General features: G+C 37.4%; 2 protein-coding genes across 2 annotated transcripts; one reads left to right on the top strand and one right to left on the bottom strand.

Moving 5' to 3' along the window:
* Nucleotides 1-192: 192 nt before the first annotated feature.
* Nucleotides 193-8,252, bottom strand: LOC140166674 (broad substrate specificity ATP-binding cassette transporter ABCG2-like). Its single transcript, XM_072190171.1, has 8 exons — nt 8,014-8,252; nt 6,915-6,974; nt 5,705-5,819; nt 5,075-5,227; nt 4,191-4,348; nt 2,442-2,596; nt 458-570; nt 193-270 (listed from the first exon to the last, which is right to left on the bottom strand). The coding sequence occupies exons 1-8, from the start codon at nt 8,250-8,252 to the stop codon at nt 193-195; spliced, it is 1,071 nt and encodes a 356-aa protein (XP_072046272.1).
* A 6,580-nt stretch (nt 8,253-14,832) lies between these two features.
* LOC140166673 (uncharacterized) lies at nt 14,833-20,434 on the top strand. The gene is made up of 3 exons (XM_072190170.1): nt 14,833-15,327; nt 20,119-20,182; nt 20,358-20,434. Exons 1-3 carry the CDS (start codon nt 14,833-14,835, stop codon nt 20,432-20,434), a joined length of 636 nt encoding a protein of 211 aa, XP_072046271.1.
* Nucleotides 20,435-20,459: the final 25 nt, after the last annotated feature.

The following is a 20,459-nucleotide window of genomic DNA, read 5'->3' as shown; positions in this document are numbered from 1 at the left end:
GTGCATAGGACATTCACGTGTATCGATCCCGGGTATTGATTTTAGTATCTCTGCTGACAAAGTAATTATTAGCCAGGCGATGTCGGTGTGTAGGGGTGTGTGGATTTCATCTGAAATAACCCAATACTGCGTTTTCAGTCATCTTTTATGTTTTATTTTTCGGTTCTAAACTTAAATTTTCCACTTAAATTATTAGCTTTCCTTGAACTTTATATCCTTTTTTGACGAGTTGTCGTAGTGGCACATTTTTTCTAATATCACAGCTGAAGACTACAAGGAAAAAAAGTTGACGTTGTGTTTGTTGTAATTGCAAATAACACGCCCAAAATTAACAGTAATACATATTGCTCAGTAAGAATAAAACAATGTTTATTCTAATATACATAAAGCTACATAAAAGCAAATATATATATATATATATATATATTCTAAGAATAATTGAATTAGGCCTACCTACGGCATCTGCTTTGGTTGTATTAGGTTTATACGCAGCTCCTGCTTCGTTTTCTTGTATGGAATCAAGGAGAAAATCAGCTGGGTGACGAGTATCTTGTTCCTCACGTGCATAACCTGCATAAAAAACATATTTTAGTGAAAGCCGTATGATAAGGATAATGAACTGAGTGCAATGCATTCGTCAAGATAATCGCACGCGCCGTGGAGTTATTGCATTTAGCTCGAGAGCCGATAGGCTCAAGAGCTAAATGCAATAACTCCATGGCAAGTGCAATTATCTTGACGAATGCATTTGCACGAGTACATTATCCGTCATACACTTTTGAGTGTAGGCCTATTAAAACAATAGGCAATATTAATTGCTGCATTCATTATATTAGTTTTAATATTAGGGAAAATATCTTACATTTTAAAAACACCGTCAGGACATTGACCAGCTACGTAGCATTTAACTGGTAAAGAAAATCAATCCCTATATAAGTTTGCTATCAATGGTATCGATTGCGCCATACGTCATACTTTAGTAACTTATTCACGCATGGTTTGTAACCAATTGACTTTTATGTTGTGATCATTTAGAGCACTGAACCAGTTCGTTCACCTGGAAACGATCGATTTAGATGTCCGACTAGTACTACGGTGAATATCAACTGGACTTATATAGCTCTATGATTTGAACTTTAAAATCTACTTATATTAAAACACACGACATTGGGATTTAACAATTTGTTCAGTATTATCATAGGCCTTCAAACACATGTGTTTGAAGGCCTATGGTATTATAAAGCATGATCATGATATTATGCGCTAGTGTGTGTTTCCTGGCCCGGCTATGTTATTTTAGATATAGGCCTACATGTATTTCATTTGTAAAATGCTGAATATTTTGCAATGGTGTCATCTTGTATAATTATGATCCACCTGTTTTTGGCCCTTATTAATTAATAGAAGCTCGATTATTCTCATTTGATGTTTGATTTATATGAGGTCATTAATCATAATTTATGACAATGATAAACCCTAACCCTAAACTCCGTAAACGAGGACTGGACTCAAGTGCTATGCAATATCGATCAACCAAGCAGAAGGCAAAGTGCGTCAAGTGGCCATGAGTCATGCATCATCAATTTGCATGAAATTGTGTTTTCCGACCAATATTTATGAATATTGCATGGTACATACAAGAAAAATACCCGAATGATGTCAACATTTGGCTCAAATATACGTTATGGTTCATACTATCGAGTGAGTTTGATATCATTTTATGAATGGACTGTAATATTAATGGTAGCACACAGCCTTCTGTATGTGTCAGCGATGAACGCATGGTACCATGTATTGTCAATGACATTTTCGGGCCTTGATTCACTACGAAACAGTGAAATTCTTGGTTGAAATTACATCAGGTACGTGTGTCGGTTTTTTAGTTTTTTAAAAACTTTTTTGCATGTAATATGAAGATAACATTTTCAAATCAATTTTAATTGTGATATGTTGGCCTAAATACATTTGTTTTATAGCAAGAAAGGAGCGGATACGTGCAGTTAGCCTATACTGATGAATAGGCAATCTGCATATCGAATAAAATCGATAGGCAATAAAATCGAAATTTATTCACTTCTTGTAACCTCCAAAATGGATTTTATTTTATTCGTTCTATTAGGATACTTTGATTCGCTTCATAACACGACAAACATAACATTTTGCTGCATTTTATAATGCGTTTTTTTTGTCATTTTGGAACGTCATTTTTTGCTACCAACAGGAACGTCACCGCCTTACGGTAATTCCACGATTGACCAATTCACAATAGATTTCACCCTCTAGAGGGCATACTAACTGATCTCCGACTAATGTAGCTTGCCGTTGGCGTTCCCGTATCACGTTTCACGTAAATTTCGCAATCTCTCTAATGTCTAATGAATTTGAACTTCCCATCTGAATAATTTGCCAGAAACAAATATATGATATAAATTATATGTTACCATTTGCCGTAAAAAAGTCTACGACATCCGTAGTAACTCCGTGGTAAACTGTTTCACCCCTTGAGAGCAAATGCAGTTTGTCAAAAAGACGGTAGATTTGGTCCCGTGGTTGATGAATCGACATTATGATGGTGCTGTGCCTTTTCCGTGTTAATCTGTAAAATAATAGCGTTCGAGATCGTAAAAAACATCACAAAAATATTGTGAAATAATTGTCATTCTGTTTATTGCGGAGCTCCTACATGTAAACATAAGATAATGATTTAACATTAAATTAAATTCTGCATTACAACATATTTATTTATCAGCCGCTCTATGTCTCAAAGCATACTATGTCATAATCAACGGGACCGACGGCTCATAGGAAAAGTGGAAATTCAATTTGAATTTATAAATGTTTCCAATTAGATTTAGACTTCTTTCCCTCCCCCAGTCATGTCGCCACCGCCGACCGACTAATGTACCTGGAACCTCATGTGTATACCTTTAAAAAAGGCGCAGTGATTTATATACCATATAAGTATGGTTTACTTTCTACATGTCAATCTTTAAATTATTAGCATAGTCCTTATAATAACGGTGGAGCGCCTTGATGAGTAAATGATAGCAAACCAGTAAAAAATCCCCAAAACTCAGTCAGTGGAGCTCCACCCGTACATGTCAATAGCGTCATTATCGATTGGATTAGTCGACCGTAGCGGACAATTCGATCGCTCATTAGATTAATATTATCACGTGGTAAGAAATGTGCATTGGACAATCGATTACTATAATGGTTTAGTACTGTATATTTCGGTTTAATCTTCACTAAGCGGGTTTATGGCTGAAAAGGTCACGGTGAATTTGCCGTGGACAAATCTGCACTATGAATAGTGGGTGTCATTATTCTAATTCTACATGTCAGGCTATTATTTATGAAGCACATACGCTAATAGTAATTACATGATGAATGTAACTGAGGGCGCTATCACTGTGCATTAACGTGCTTCATATTAGCACTTTAAGGGCGTGTTCACATTACACAATGTGGGTTCGTACCTAGGTAGTGAAGTGGTGTCGATCCACATCGAATCCACATTGAGTTCGCGTTCACACTACCAAGCTAATCTACATCGAAAGTGGGTTATGACGTAAGTGGAGCGAATCCACATACCCGGATGTCAGAACGACCCGGAAGTAAAGCGCCGTTACCACGCAGCATAGATACCAAATTTCGTAAAGCCATCACCCCAGAGAAGCGATTTAATAGCGGTAACATTGTGGCGGCTAAAACGCCGAATACAGAATACACGGCCTGTCTACTCGTAAAACAAGTAATTTATGTAAGCTTATGTTGAGCATGCTGTGGACTGAAATATTTTTAGCATGTAAATGTCATGAAGTCAATTCCCAGTGAATACAGTTCGTTTTGTTCCATTGACGTTCACCATTTCGGCCCGTACGACCATGGCCACTTCCGGTATATGTGGAGTCGATCTGGATCGACTCCACATTATCGCGTTCACATTACGAAATTTAACCCACCTCCTAGGGTCGAAACTACCTCAACCAGGTAGTTTCGATCCACATTGTTGATGTAGGGTCGAATCCACTTACTTTGTGTTCACACTACACGGGGAAGTGGTTTCGATGTAGGGTCGACTCCACGTCCCTACATCAAAAGTGCCTGATGTGATCATGCCCTTAGACATGTCGTAAAGTATTCAATATTATCACTATAGTATAGAAACTGGGTTGGAATGATCATACTCTGATAATAATCTCATGACGGATGCAGCAGTGCTCGCATCAAGTCCTGTGGTTGGTTCATCCAAGAACAGAATTCCTGGCTTGATCATCAATTCGATGCCAACGCTGGTTCGCCTCTTTTCTCCTCCTGACACTCCTTGGATCCACTCATTGCCAATCTGCAAATAACACATTTCTTATGAAACACATGAACATCGAGTAATACACAACATTAAAACCATGGATGGCCAAGACGAACCCAAGCATCAAATTTTATACAGTAGGTGTTCGGTCGTTCGGGTTGGCGAGGGTACTTCCAGATGGACTACCAACTTAGTGCCCCGCCCCGTGGCCCTACATCGTCAACTTCCAAGGAGATTTGAATCACCTCTTAACAAATTTCAAGACGACTGTAATTACCAGGACCAACTAAATTAAAAAAGATCAGTAAGGCACAAGATAGTGCTGGAAGTTAACTTGCCTCAATGGCATTTGAAATTGAAACAGAGGCTGACAATAACTTACTATTCGCTTGATTATTGGTTTATCTCTTTTCTTTCCACATGGCCAGTATCATGCTTGTATAGGCTTTTCAACCTGGCTTGAGCATTTTGTTTGAGCCTGGTCCCATCAGGACCCAAGTGTGTTTTCAAATGTGTTTTCATGTAACAAACTAAATCCCGATATTTATAAATAAATATCATGATGTGAGCCTAAATGACCTGTATATCATCGGCCCCATCGTCTCATACAAAACCTGCGGTCATCCTACACCTCCACACGTCCATACACAACTACCAAAAATCCCACCCACCCACCCATCCCTACTAACCCACCCCATACAACTGTGGGCACAATTGTCACATAGTGTGGACTACCCATTTTTGCTTCTGCTAACGACGAACCTTTGTATTAGCACATTCTTCAAGTCCAAGTTCCTCTATGACATCTTCTACTCTTTGTTGTCTTTCCTTCTTGCTTACTGAAGACGGAAGACGCAGAGCTGCCGAGAACGCCAGATTCTCACGAACGGTGAGTGTTGCCATAACGACATCATTCTATATGATGAAAATTAAGAAGGAATTGATTCCAGAAGAAGCAGTGAATCATGACGAGAGGCATGTTGCAAAAAGTCAAGAAAGTTGTTGTAGAGGCCTTACAAACAGAAAAGAACTTAGGTTCACTTGAATCCGGGACGTGCACGCTAAAACGCATTAATTTGGTCATTCAAGTATTTGCCTACTATTCGTGATGGACATGGAGAGAGATCCTTCAATGTCAAACCACATATTACCCCAAACTTGCCATCTTGTAATTTTTACAGTGAAACTTATAATCTCCAGAACCCCACCAAAGCGTTTCCCCTGTACCCAGGGGCCCTTGGTTGGTCTCCCCGGATCGCGCAGTTCACAAAGGATGTATTTTTTACAGCCTCAATCGGTTCATCTTCTACTACTTATAGCACTTTTGCCCGTCATTAAAATATTGGAAACCAGTCCCCACACCCCACGCACATGGTGACGTTTAATTGATACCTGTACGACGTATCCAGAAATCAGCCGGAAATCTGATGGTAGAGGTTTGCTGTTTATGAGAACTTTCCCTGTGAGTCCACTGCTATCTTTACGAGCAGCCAAAATGTCTAGAAGACTGCAAATTTATTCAAATTTTAAAGACAAAGCGTGAAAATCATGAATATCATGAGCTACTATATTTTTCTCACACAGTCAGTATAAAACGTATTGACAAAACATTCATTGCCAGTTAGCACAGTTCATATGTCAAATTTTAAAGACAAAGCGTTAAAATCATGAACATCATTTATGAGCTACTATTTTTTCTCAGAGTGAGAATAAAACTGTTTGACAAAACATTCATTGCCAACTAAACACAATCCTATTGTAGCCTTTTAGAGTTAGCATGGTGGATAGAATGGCCGCTGCACGATGTAATTGAATTTGCCGGGGTTTTTACCTACTGTGAATACTGTCTTCCTTCAGTTTACGTCATATATCAAAGTCCTAGAGTCTTAAAGTCCAAAAGACCAGAGTCCTAGACTTCTTCAGGATCCTTGCCTTGACGCATTACTTGAACGTTAGGGCACGGTTGTTTGATGTGTATAGAATTGGCTTCATTATTAAGGAAATGCAAACTATAGGTGACGCTATTTATCATAAATCGTATTTCTGAATTTGCAAGGGGTAGGTAATCAATACTACCATTAAAACAGGTGGAATAGGTGAAACAAGCAACAAAAACATTTTATTAACATATTTCATTAAAAAATAAAAGCAATTGTATTAAAAGCTTGAAAGAGTAAATTCCAGTATCTAAATAGCGCCACCAATCTTGTCATAAATAGGTACATTTTATATCCGAAAAAGATTTAAAAATGCTGTAAAAGTGAATAAGGTTGTAAATAAGGGGAAATTAAAGTTGACAATCACTCAAAAGCATCTGTATACATAAGCACAATACTGCTTTAAGCCGTTTAAGCTTAAAATTGGGTTATACATGATGCTTTTTTTGAAAAACTAATAAATGATCACATCAAACAACCGCGAGGGCGAGGTTTGCCTGGGAGGTTTGATGCTGCAATCAGTAAGTACATCTTCAACGTATCGCGCCAGTAATGATACCTATTTGTGGTTGAGATGCCTATTATTTATTGGCTAGTGAATATAATGTAATAACATTTATTAGACTTATACCACTGAATTCTACGGAAATAGTGCATATACTTACGTTGTTTTCCCGCTCCCAGTAGGACCCATTATAGCATTTAAACCTGGCTTGAACACACCGCTGAAAAAATCACAAATCACAATGATATTCAAGCTTATGGTAAATATAGATTTCCATTGATTCCAGGGGGGAAAGTGGATTTGAATTCAAATAGTAACTCAAGATAGTTATATCTTACTGCTTTTGATAATAATGTTACGTCCCTTCTATTTCAATTTTGCAGAAAACGCCGTAGTAATTAATATTCTAATATTTCAGAAGATTTTCTTGCACTAACGTCTATCCGAGCGTCTATCCTCATTGTGGTAAGTGGTCCTATATGGTATAAGTCTTTCTTGGACTGGCCGGGAGATTCGAAGTATCAAAAAGTGGAAATACCGCAAGAGCTCGCATGATAATCAACCCAAATTTCAAAGAAACTATATGCAAATGAAAATCTACTTTATCAGTTAGGCAGGGCCAATTGGTTTTTATCCAATTCTCATGTAATTTGACCCAGTGGTGTACGTATAACTTGCTTTGCATACTATCAATTGCTAACCCAGCAATCGGTAATAACATGAGATATGAGTTATATCCCGGGTCCTATTAAAGCCATATTATAACATTTCTGTAAAAATAGATTAGTATTATTTTATTTTCCATAAAATGTTAGCTTTTACTGTCAGATATGTCCCCTTTTAATTTTGAGCCGAACAAGTGAGGTAAATCATAGAAAATTGGAATTTACTACTAGCGCCCATGCATGTTACTCCCGCGGTTGTAATACGGTACGATCCTCGGGGTGTGTGTGTGTATGTGTATGTGTATGTGTATCCCGCACGCCGTGTACGTACTGTGCATACGTGTTCGACTACTAGTAATATTTCCATCGAAATAATAAAACGCCGGTTACATCGTTTTATTCAAAATCTCGGATTTTGACAAAACTACAGTACAGTCTTGATTTTTGCAGAGTAATTGACTAAAGTACATTACAATCGTTACAAATTTAAAATTTTGTTGAGGGCGTTCTCCTCAGCAAATGTTATAATATGGCTTTAATGGAAGATCGGGTTGCCGTATGGTATTTAAACTTATTTTCATATAATAGTTGTACCTTATTCCATTAAGAATGGTCTTGTCAGCTTTCTTGCATCTTCCTTCCTTGTACTGCACCGTATAATGAATGTCATGAAATGATAATATGTTTCCAGAATCTGCATCCTTAGTGATCCCTTGTCCTTTGGCGTCGACGTTGATTGTGATGTTGACGTTGTTAGTACCGTCAAAATTAACACAAGATGTAGCACCAACATTTTGGGTTCCAACGGGAAGTTGATTCAGTGGTTGGTACATGATTCTTAAATATTAAATATGAAGATCACTAAGCAAATGGTTAGCATCCAAGCATATTATATTCGCTCTACTACGATTCACTGGTACGATTCATACATCTCAAGTATTTAAACACAGTCTCCTTGCTTACTTTGAGCTCAAATAAATCGAGTAAACATAGACACTACGATTGCGGCTTTATTACTTTTTGCATTCTATGATAATGATAATGTTTATTAGGTCGTCCTATAAAAGTGATGGGTTGATATGATAAGACACGCGATGTCTGTACACACTGTAGGTTAAAGGTACACAACCAGATTTTATTTAACGATAATCTTATTTGCCATGCCATAGTCTGGTCGATCCTTCATGTAATTATTTCGTGTAATCTAATCCTAACTCTAACCCTAATCCTAACCCTAACCCTAAGCCTAATCCTAATCATAACCCTAATCCAACCCTAACCCTAACCCTAATCCTAACCCTAAACTAACCCTAACTCTAACCCTAACCCTAACCCTAATTTCGTGTAAAATTACATGAAGGAATAACCCATAGTGGTCACAAATAGATTATATTTGTAAAGTAAATTATGATAGAAAAAAAGTTCAACATGTTCGTTCTTGAAATTGGAAACTGCTGTATTTGTTTATCTAAATGTATCTTAAATACAAGTAGTGAAGTAGGGACTATTCCTACTTGATCGTACAATGACAAATCCTAGTTCCTAATCCACGGTTGTTTGATAGCATGTAAAACTGCGTAATTTTAAAGAAAAGGTGAACACTGATGGCGCTATTTATCTTCAAATGTGTTTTCATCTTTACAAGGGGTAGACTCTGGTATAATGGCATTAAAACATCAGAAAAAGGGTAACAAATAGCGACGAAATTTTCAAAAAAATTTTATCATGAAATGTTAGGAATATCGTATATTATTTATAAATCCCCAATTTGCACACAAATATACAGTTTATAGAATAGAAATACCATAAAAAAGTAGAAAAAGATCATTAAGGCTTTTTTTTTATGTACGTATTAGTGCGATAGTTGTTGGTATTGCCCAGGTCTAAAATTGAACATATGTGACCGTACACCACGAATGAGCCGTAAATGTCCTCAATTGTATTCTGAGTTACAGTGTAAAATGGGCATGAAGGTCATATTCATAGGTATTTCAATTTGGTGCTACGTGTATCTCATTTTACACTGTAACTCAGAATACAATTGAGGACATTTACGGCTTATTCGTGGTGTACGGTCACATATAGTGTAGCGTTAGAAAACTGTGAATCCAACATGACATGCGTCAATATCATAAAATCATTGTCAAAGACATCCAGCTATCAGCTGAGTTTGTTTGTTGTAGTGTTGGGCAAATTAACGAAACTATGGTATTTCTTATTATCATGTTGATAATGATGGCGAAGTGAAGCCCTAACATAATTAGTTAAGTTAATAAATTCATGCTAAAACATTTTTTGTATTTATGACTTATTATTTTATTTATGCCAAAATAGTTTCATATTTCCCGACATTACACAAATACCCTCCACATCCTGTGTTTTAGGGTTGTTATGGTTGAGGTTCTTCATAATGGGCTATTCCATTTAAAATCCACACTACCCCTGTGGAACATTTTGTTGAGTATGAATTTTAAAATGGAATGAACACATTAGGCAGCTCCATTTGAATTTCATACACCCTCTGAGAAAGATTCAACATGAATCTTCTACAGATGGAAGGTGAGTTTCAAACAGAGTTGATTAATGTGCTAATTCCATTTGAAATCCATACTCCCCCTGTGGAAGATATTTCCAAAATCTTCCACCGGGGTAGTGTGGATTTTAAATGGAATAGCTCAATAACATTTATTGTTTGTTTGTTTGTTTGTTTATTTATTTCTTATTCAGGGGAAACTTTAAGTATTCCCCTGTTCTTCCATATGGCCCAGTTAATTTATCTAGGGTTATGGTAAGGTTTATAGGGTTATTTTGGGTTATCAAAATTCTTTCAAAAGATTTCGAAGTTAATGGTTAATATCCGTAATTAGTTTGAACTGATTTTCTGTATAAAAGGTTCACTATTGAATTTAATCTTTTCAGTTGAAAAATATCTTCGCTGCGCCTCAGGTGTTCTACCATGTCTACCTGTGCCTCAGGTGTTCCACCTGTATCGCATGTGTTATGCTCTACAGTCGCATATCATGCGAACCTGTCCAAACCTAAGACTAGTATATCTGTGTTCCGGTATACTAGTCTCAGGTCCGAACCTGGAAAAGGTCTTCAAACTCCTAATCAGTCATTGTGTGAATGGTATATAGTATTTATTTAATATATTGTCAACACTATTGAACTTGAACTTGGACTTGGGAGTCATGTTTGTGTATTGTCTATGAATATGTTTCAAAAGATAAGAGTACCGGTTATCTGTGCATGATAGCCTATATATGCATCAAATGACTTATGGCTTTAAAAAGTGGTAAGCACTCAGAAAGTTTGAATGGCCCCATGGGGCCAAATGTTATAAACTTACTGTACACAAAGAAACAGCGTGAGTTCATTGGACAACCAAGAATCCGCGCAGTTGTTTTGTACCTTAAGTTATAACATTTGACCTCAGGGGGGCATTCAAACTTTCAGAGTACGTACCACTTTTAAAAGCCGTATTTTAAGCTCCTCCCATGTTAAAAAAATTGGTACATTGCAAGTGTATTTTAGCTGTGATGAATGCCAATTGCTGTCGAAGTTTAGGAAATACCACCTCAAACCCCTATAAATTTGATAATAACAGAACAATGTGGCATAAAATCCGAAATTGTGTCCGCCACAAAGCTCAAATTCAGCCTCCGTAAATCCGCCATTTTAGGGAGATTCGCTACATTATGAGAACCATAATGTAAACTCACGAAAAGCACATTTTCTATCAAACAATTATTTTACACCATCTCCCGACACACCTCAATTAATATTTAGCCCGTGCGGTTCATGCAGACCCCTTCCAGACCAGTCTTGATATTTTTCGAAAAAATATTCCATACTAAATGTCAAGTCTGTATTAATCGGTTAAAAAGAGACTATAAAATAAACATATAAAACCCACGAGGACATTTACGTTGATAACGTAAATTACAAGGAGCGTTTTTCAAAGTTAAGGTCATATAAAAGCAGCAATGGAATTTATCCATTCAGTATTGTTTAAAACGTATTTTGCCAATTCAAATACATGGTAACGTAAATAATTATTACAAGGAATGTGTTTTTTCAAAATGAAGATTATATGAATTAAAAGCAGCAATGGTTTATTCTTTCGGTATTGTTTAAAACGTATTTTTCCAATTCAAATACATGGTAACGTAAATTACAAGGCACGTTTTTTTTCAAAATGAAGATTATATAAAAGCAACAATGATATTTATCCTTTCAGTATTGTTTAAAACGTAACTTTCTGATTCAAATACATGGTAACGTAAATTACAAGGCACGTTATTTCAAAACGAAGATTATATAAAAGCAACAATGGTATTTATCCTTTCGGTATTGTTTAAAACGTATTTTGCCAATTCAAATACATGGTAACGTAAATTGCAAGGCACGTTTTTCAAATTACAGCACATTGTAATACACATAAGCATGCATAACTCGCAAACGCAAAATTGGAATCATCTGAAATTTTGGGAATAAGTTTTTGTGGGTATCTATTAAAAAATATCATAAAAACAGGATGCTATAATCACGAAATACTCCTTTAAAGATGTATTTTGCAAAATTCAAATTCCATGAATGCATTTAAATACGGAGCTTAATAAACTTGGCCAGAAGCTCTCAAAACAAGGTGACGTAAATTACGACCAAAATAACTTTTGAAGAAACCTTGCGGTGTATACTTTATTTTATCATAATGGTACGAGTATATTACATTTTAGCGAAGATGCGCTGAAAAACGGTTCAACACTGGCGACATCGTTTGTGTTCATTCGGTGAGAATGTGCCATTTTACATTATTCATAATGGCAGAGACCTGTACATTTTTGCGACGTTTTGACAGCAAGATTTCAGTTGTCGAAATGGCAAATATTCAAAGAGGTATTCAACATCTTTATTTCTTTTTTATTCAAGGGGTCATTTCACGTTTTGGTTTTCAATAAAGAGACAAATTATTTTCAAATCAGTTTTCTGGTTCAGAAACCACTCTTGTTTTTTGACAAGCAAACTGTCGAAATCTCGTAATTTTGACAGTTTTCAAATCGTCAACATCATAGGGCTTGTGTTTACTTCAACCTACGCGACATTCTTAGTCTAACGTAGGTTAGAAAATAAAATCCAACAGCTATACAAATCAGAGCAATTTGATTCCTCAATATGCCTCTGGAAGAGGAATCAATCCCTTGTTGATCAAGGTACACATCACCAGAAACACTGTAAGATAAAAAACAGAATAGGTGTTGTTTAGTTCCTGAAACATGCATGATTTCAAAATGTGGGACATAACCAGCCGGGTGGCAAGGGGACGTATTAAAAGGCGGCCCCAGTATCCAGTTTTAAAATATTTTTGGAGGGAAAACACTGGAAAAAATGGTGTTTAAGGAAAGTTTATAGTTGCCATGGTAGCTAACAGATGGCCCACTGTTTATGTAAGCCCGCATATACAGCTTGTGCTAAGGGTTCTTATTGGTTATATATTTGAAAATTCTTCATTTTTTGGAAACTTTTACAATTTAATGGTTTTGCAATCAAACGTGTGATTTCAAATCTGTGTACAACCTATATGTAGCGAAGATCAGCGATTTGTCCGACAAGATTTGACAGAAATAAGCTCAACCGTTTTTAAGAAGACGGCGTTCAGTTCAAAGAAATTGCTCAAACGTAATGGTTGCCCCCCGGTGGAAGGGGCACATTTTAAATTTTTGGTGGGTATGCTAATTCTGGGGGTCTGGGAGCTACGAAATCCAAAAAGGGGATCTTTCCGAGGAAGCATACCCGTGTGGTCATTTGTGTTAAGTGCCCCCCTTCCCAGCTTGCCATAGCGATCACACATGCAATCAAGTCTCTATGTCCAACCAGTATAACTTAAATTTAGGTCAGAAAGGCGGAGAAAGATTTTCATGGCAACAATCATCAATTTGCCAAATTGGGTGATTTCCATGACAACCGCACATTTAAGCACAAATGTATGTACGTCAGAGAGTTTGGGTCATGTGTATTATTTTGATTAAGATCAGTTTAAATCCGCCGATGCAAGTAGCATTATAAAAGGAATTAGGAGAAAGAAATTCAAAACTTTAAATTTCCCGCCAATTTCAAAGAAATTTACCAAATTTGCTGATTTCAATGGCAACCAAACAAAACCAATATGAAGTTTTTGTCAGTGGCTCTGCTAGCCTAGTTGAAATCGGCTGAAGCGTTTGGCACCAGAAGCATTTTAAAGGGTGCCCGCAAATAGATTCATCAGGATTGTCCATTAAAATTATATTAAAATGTTCTCAAACAAATCCAAATAAAGGTGATGTTAACATACCTCAATGACGTTTCGTGCTGTAACACAGCACTTTCTCAAATTGAATGACCAGCTTTGACCTTTGACGTCGGCTGCTTCCTGTTGGTAGCTGACGTAGGTGGTGCTGTCAATAACTGATCATAGATGTGCGGAAGGAAGTAGTTCCCACAATCCCTGTTGAGAGTATTAGCCTGCCCCCTCTTCCTTATCCATATTGATTCTTTGATGTGTCTCCTTTTCCTGTTGGTTTCAATGTCTCTTATTTTGGCTTCTTCCCAGCCTATCACATGATTGTCCTCGGCGACATGGTCCGTGAGAGCGGATTTCTTAGGGAAAACAAGCGAAGAAATCCCTTTCACGTGATCATGTGAGTACTACCAGTAGTAACGAAATTGATCTCAGTGGTACACAGCTCAAGAAATGGGTTATTAATAATTCTAAACGCGATTTATCCGCCCCTGAAACCACTCTGCTCGCAAAAGGGCTGAATTATGCAGTCGCGCCGGAAAACAACAGCGAAGTATTGCACGATTATATTGTTGCCACTGAGGAAGCCTGCGCAGGTTTGAACGTGAGCGATGCTTCCCAGTTACGTGCAGAAATGATTGGCGCGATTTTAATACAAAATCCAACTTGTCAAAAGAGGAAAAACGGGCTTTACAAGATCTCAATGATTTTACCAGCAGACAAAGGCAAATCCACAGTGGTTTTAGACAAAGATTCCTATGAAGACAAAGTAAACAACATGTTGAGTGATGTAAAAACGTACCAAAAACTGAAATCTGACCCAACATCCAAGTATAAGGACAAACTCCTTGGTATGTTAAAGAAATGGAAAAAGGAAGAAAAGATCACAGTTAGCGAGTACTGGAAATTGTACCCTACTGCGGAAAACACGCCTCGCATGTATTGCACACCTAAAATACATAAGCCTGGTACCCCGTTGAGACCCATTGTCGATTATTGTGGCTCAATCAGAGACCTCAAAAGAACTTGCTCGTATCTTAGGTCCATTGGTAGGCCAGACCCAACATCACGTGGTTAATTCAAAAGATCTATCGGAGGGTTTAGCGGAGATTTTAATTGATGAAGGAGAAGAGTTCATGTCTCATGACGTGGTATCCTTATTCACTAACACCCCGGTCAGCGAATCCTTGAATATTATTAGGAAGCGTTTGGAGGATGATAACACCTTGAAAGAACGGACTAAGCTAACCATAGACAACATCATGGAAGTACTTGAATTTGCTCTTACCACCACTTATTTTTCCTTTCGGGGACAAATATACCAACAACGGTTTGGCACGGCTATGGGTTCCCCGGTCAGCCCTATAGTAGCGAATTTGTACATACTGTGGCTCGAGCAAGAAGCACTCGTCACAGCCCCCCATGACATAAAACCGAGGCTATGGAAACGCTATGTGGACGATGTGTTGGAGATAGTCAATAAAGGATCCGCAGAACCCCTCACTGAGCATTTAAATCAAATCGACAAAACCGGCAATATTAAATTCACTTATGAAACGGAGGAAGATCAGCAAATCCCATTCTTAGATACGCTAATTGTCAGGAAATCAGACGGGACTCTCAAACTGTTAGTATATAGAAAGAAGACACATGCAGATCAATATCTGCACTTCTAATCACACCACCCCTTACAACACAAACTTAGTGTTATCCGAACTCTCATGGACAGAAAAGATAAAGTAGTAACCGAGGAAAAAGACAGAGAGCTGGAGGAGTCAAAAATAAAGGAAGCCCTTACGCGTTGCGGCTACCCGGAGTGGGCCTTTAAAAAGGTTCAGGAGCCCAGTAAGCCAAAAGTCATTGACCAATCTCAAACCACCAAAAGTCGTGGCTTTGTTTGCCTCCCTTATAAGCAGGGCTTGTCGGAAAAGACTAGAAGAATTTTCAAAAAACACGGCTACCAAGCGAACTTTAAACCACACAAAACGCTTAGAAATCACCTGGTGCATCCCAAAGATAAACGGGATACCAAAACAACAGCAGATTGCGTGTACGAAATTCCCTGCCTAGGTTGCCCCAAATCCTATATCGGAGAGACTTCCAGACTTTTCGGTACAAGGATGAAAGAACATAAAACTGAATCGGACCTGGCTTCAGAAAAACCATATACCAGGGCCCAAAGAAAAACATCTGTCGCCAGCGCCCCTAAGAAATCCGCTCTCACGGACCATGTCGCCGAGGACAATCATGTGATAGGCTGGGAAGAAGCCAAAATAAGAGACATTGAAACTAACAGGAAAAGGAGACACATCAAAGAATCAATATGGATAAGGAAGAGGGGGCAGGCTAATACTCTCAACAGGGATTGTGGGAACTTCTTCTTATTGACAGCACCACCTACGTCAGCTACCAACAGGAAGCAGCTGACGTCAAAGGTCAAAGCTGGTCATTCAATTTGAGAAAGTGCTGTGTTACAGCACGAAACGTCATTGAGGTATGTTAACATCACCTTTATTTGGATTTGTTTGAGAACATTTTAATATAATTTTGGTTTGGAGAAAGTTATCACATAAGAATTGAATTGGAGTACTACGCACCACTACCACTAGACTTCTCCGTAGTCCACCTGCCCATGTTGCATACTCTGGCTATTACATTTAAGCATAAAACGCTGATTTGTATTAATTTGTGTGCAATATTGATAGATTTTCACATCTGATATTTTCAGTCACCATACTCCCTCTGTTTGTTAGCTTCCCAAGGATATTTTAATCGGGCTTTCGCGATCAATAAACTGGTAGATTCCAAAATCAGAATTGTTTATTATTGAAGTGAGCCATTATAATTGATATGTTGCATTCGATAACTTTTATTGTCACTAAACTTCTAATTATATAAACTCTTTATGACCATTTTACTATTGAACACTTTAATTTTAACATGTTTAATAAACATCAGTATAATTTTGAGTTCAACGGAATGCGTTCATCATGATTAAATAATAATAACATATTTTTTTATCAAAATTCGACTATGGCATAGTCTACACTACCACCAACACCACTCTCACCACTACCGTCAGTACCACCACCCACCACAACCACCACCAGCATCCAAAACCATCATGCACCTGAACACCACTACAATCACATCCAGCATTAACAACTTAAATAAATGTATGTTGGCCTAAGTTGTCTCGGGCCTAATCTTACCAGGTCGAGTTATCAGGAAATGGATTGCAGAAGACCTGACCGGACAACTTATAGCCACAATCGTCTATAACAGGATATCAAAGAGTGGTATTGTAAAATGTGTGGTGTCGGAGGAAAGTTAGGAGAGGAAATGTTAAGCACCCCATATGTCACAGAGAGAAAATATCTAAAGCTTGGTTTCATGTGGCACAGTTGCAAAAACTCCAATCAAAACTTCACAAAATTATATATGCCGGAAGTTGTCGAAACTCAAAATTACCTATAACATATGTGGTTTGCACATTGGTTAATCTTCACAAAAAAGTAAAAACAAAACAGACAAACACAAACACACAAAACTCTTAACATAAGCTTATGTAGCTAAACTTACAATGTAGCTATACCACATAAGGTTGAACCATTTAAGCCAAGCTAACCAAGGTATTAGAGAGTTTATGTTTATCACAAAACCTCCAAACATCTGCAATACAAAAATAACGCTAAGATGTATTTGCTGCGAGTAACATGTTAACGTTAAAATGCTGTCTGTAAGTCCATCTTAATTTTAATAGTTTGTCTCAAAGCCCATCCCAAGTTAAAAACCAAATGCGGAATGCGTGTTTTAGGGGATTTTTGTTTAATTTTTTTTATCAAACGATTCGACGTGCTTTTGGAGACCAATATGTGACATGATCAAGGGGAAATCGGATGTCGCTAATATTGTTTTTGAGATATTGGTAAAAATAGTATTCAAATTCTTTTTGTTTTATATTGTTTTCAGCCATTGATAAATTGCTCATAACTCGGAAACCAGATGTACGATTGTGATGGGGTTAGCATCAAAATGTAGCATTCGTAAACTGCCAGAAAAGGATGCAAAAACCTTCTAATTGAAAATTGCCGACATGTGACTCATTCCTCTTAATCATGTCACATATGCCGGGGAATGCGCACGCTCAATTCGAATGCATTCAAGGTGAAGGCTTAAGGATATTATTTGAAGACCTGAGCGCAAGAAGACCGTAAGTCCACTTGGCCCCTCAACATGTATACACTAAAGTTACGTATAGTTTCTTGGGGTTTTATAATGTTAATACATGTTCCAGGGTGAAAACATCAAGAAAGGTTGGGATAGATTTGTTTTGGCCCCTGAACATGTATAAAACATTACCAAACTATACGAAACTATACGCAACTTTAGTGTATACATGTTGAGGGGCCAAGTGGACGACTTGGGCTCTTTTTACGTCTGACGATGTCAGAAGCGTGATTTTTGTGTGGTGGTTTTTGTGTGTTGTTGTAAAAAAAAACAGCGAAATAAAATGAAATTTACTTAATCCAGCGGGAATAACGAGGAAAAGGTGGACGGTTTACTAATGCGCAAGGGGCTTTGAAACAAACTTCTTAATTTAGATGGCCTAAACAGAGGACGTTTAATACATTTAATACATTCCCTCCACACATTATATCCTTCCAGTCACACACTACACTACCGATTAAATATTAGTGTATAGGTAGCATTAGCAATTTAAACCAATGAGGTTATCATAAACATAGATTTTCCAAGTATGGCAACGCTCATTCGGACACAATAGATGAATAAATGCTTCAGTTCGTTGCTTGAAATTGGTTTTTAAAACGGAAATACAGCAGTTAATGTTATGTGCGTATTAAAATATAGCGAATGCTGTTAGCAAGTTGCCGTTGCAAGTTTTGCCGATTTGGCTGGGAAATCTGTAACCACTGATACCCATTTTTGAGGCGCATTTGAAGAGAAATAATTCAAACTTCCATAAAAATATTAGTACAATTCCGATCAACAAACGGCAAGTTGCTTTTAAAATATCACAAACTGTAAAAAAAAAAAAGCAATGACATACCATCATAAAGACTTTGCTCAGATAAAGTATGGGACGAACATCAAAAAAGCCATCTCCTAAAGTTCCAATAAAGACAACTAGAGCACATGAGGCCCATGTCGTCAAAATGAAGTTCCCAGCAAAGATGAGGTATGCTATCAATTCTGTCTTAAAGCCTAAGAAAAACCCAAACAATTTTAGTAAGAGTTACGTTTTCAGTATGTAAGCATGTAAATTATATAACATCTCAAAAAAAAGTAACTGACCCCCATTAAATAATGACAATTATTCAAAAACGGGTGATTGTTTTACAAATCTGTAAAATGCGTTGGAAGCAGAATTTATTTCTGCACATTTTTAACACCTCATTTGTAGCAATTGACTAAATATTGACGTCACAGCGTACAATTAAGTCAATGTAGATCAAGATTTGAAAGTTGCAGTAAATTCTATTGATTTTGCATTCAGTGTAATGGAAAGAAATCTGTGTAATGATATCTGACTGTTTTTGTATTGTAAAAGTGCAACTTTCAAATCTGGACCTCACTACATTAAATTGACCGGTGTTTTATTGTTGTCTGGGCTATCGTATCAAATGAGGTGTCAAAATGCCCAGAAATAAATTCTGCTTCCAACGCATTTTACAGATTTGCAATACAATAGCCCGTTTTTGAATAATGTCCATTATTTAAGGGGGTTAGTTACTTTTTTTGAGATGTTTATATGAGACACACACATACACACATTATCACATTCTGAAGTTATGACCAATTAATGGTCACAGGTGTGGTCAAAGTAAAAGAGATTTTCAATATTGTCTAAATCTGAAAAACTACATAATTATCAAAAATCAACTTTTTGCATTTTTGTAAAGATAATGGATGTGCTTGTAAGTAATTGGACCGAACACGACCTAGTAGGGATAAATAGAGGGGAAGTTTGAGCACTTAAGCTGGTTTCATACTACCCTGCCGCTTGCCGCTGAGCGGCGTGGCGCACGCGCATTGCAGACAAGTGGACGCAATTAAGGCTTGTCATTGGTTGAAACGCCCTGCCGCTTGCCGCAGCGGCAAGCGGCAGGAAAGTATGCCGGGGGCATTAAGCTACATGCATTTGAATTGAGCTTCATATTTATCGGTACTGCCGTTTTCGCCATTTTTAGTTTACAAAATACACAATGACATGTTTACTTGTCACACTTTTAAGCAATTCAACAAATTATCAATTCTTTTACGCTTTCGCTGCAATTACTGACTGTGCCTTTCTCGATTTCTGGAAATATGTTAACAAATTTCTTCATACCACTTTACAAACATTTCTTATAATTAGGTCTAAAATTACCAATCATCCAGTATCCTATTGTTGCATACAGAAAGATGAGAAATGCTCTAAGAGGGAGCAGATCACAGAACAACTTGGCGAGGAAGAAGGCGGATGTACGATAGAATCCACTTCTTGACTCGTGTCTGAAAAAAAACCCAGACACATAAGAAAGATGAATACATAAATCAATAAATGAACATGGCTACATGAACATATAAATAAATTAACATGGTTACACCATTTCAAAATATAGTAGGCAAATATTGTGTCGTTTTACTCTTCATCTAGTGGATGGATTTGCTTCAGAGAAAGAGGGAGAGGAGGAGGAAAAAGAGAGTGGGAGAGGGGGAAGGGTGAACAGATGAAGGGGGAGAGAGAGAGGGAAGAGAG

Source organism: Amphiura filiformis, chromosome 12, assembly GCF_039555335.1.
Source record: "Amphiura filiformis chromosome 12, Afil_fr2py, whole genome shotgun sequence".
In the NCBI taxonomy this organism is placed as follows: Eukaryota; Metazoa; Echinodermata; class Ophiuroidea; order Amphilepidida; family Amphiuridae; genus Amphiura; species Amphiura filiformis.
The sequence above is the reverse complement of the archived record's forward strand: the minus strand, read 5'-3'. Positions and strand labels throughout refer to the sequence as shown.

Bases quoted from the DNA above. Each gene is read 5' to 3' on its own strand.
- LOC140166673 (XM_072190170.1), top strand. From the start codon at position 14,833: ATGTCTCATGACGTGGTATCCTTATTCACTAACACCCCGGTCAGCGAA. The intron at 15,328-20,118 runs GTATATAGAAAG...TGTTGCATACAG, and splicing joins ACGGGACTCTCAAACTGTTA to AAAGATGAGAAATGCTCTAA. The intron at 20,183-20,357 runs GTACGATAGAAT...CTCTTCATCTAG, and splicing joins TGGCGAGGAAGAAGGCGGAT to TGGATGGATTTGCTTCAGAG.
- LOC140166674 (XM_072190171.1), bottom strand. From the start codon at position 8,252: ATGTACCAACCACTGAATCAACTTCCCGTTGGAACCCAAAATGTTGGT. The intron at 6,975-8,013 runs GTACAACTATTA...TGATTTTTTCAG, and splicing joins ACCATTCTTAATGGAATAAG to CGGTGTGTTCAAGCCAGGTT. The intron at 5,228-5,704 runs GTATCAATTAAA...TTCATCATATAG, and splicing joins TTTCTGGATACGTCGTACAG to AATGATGTCGTTATGGCAAC.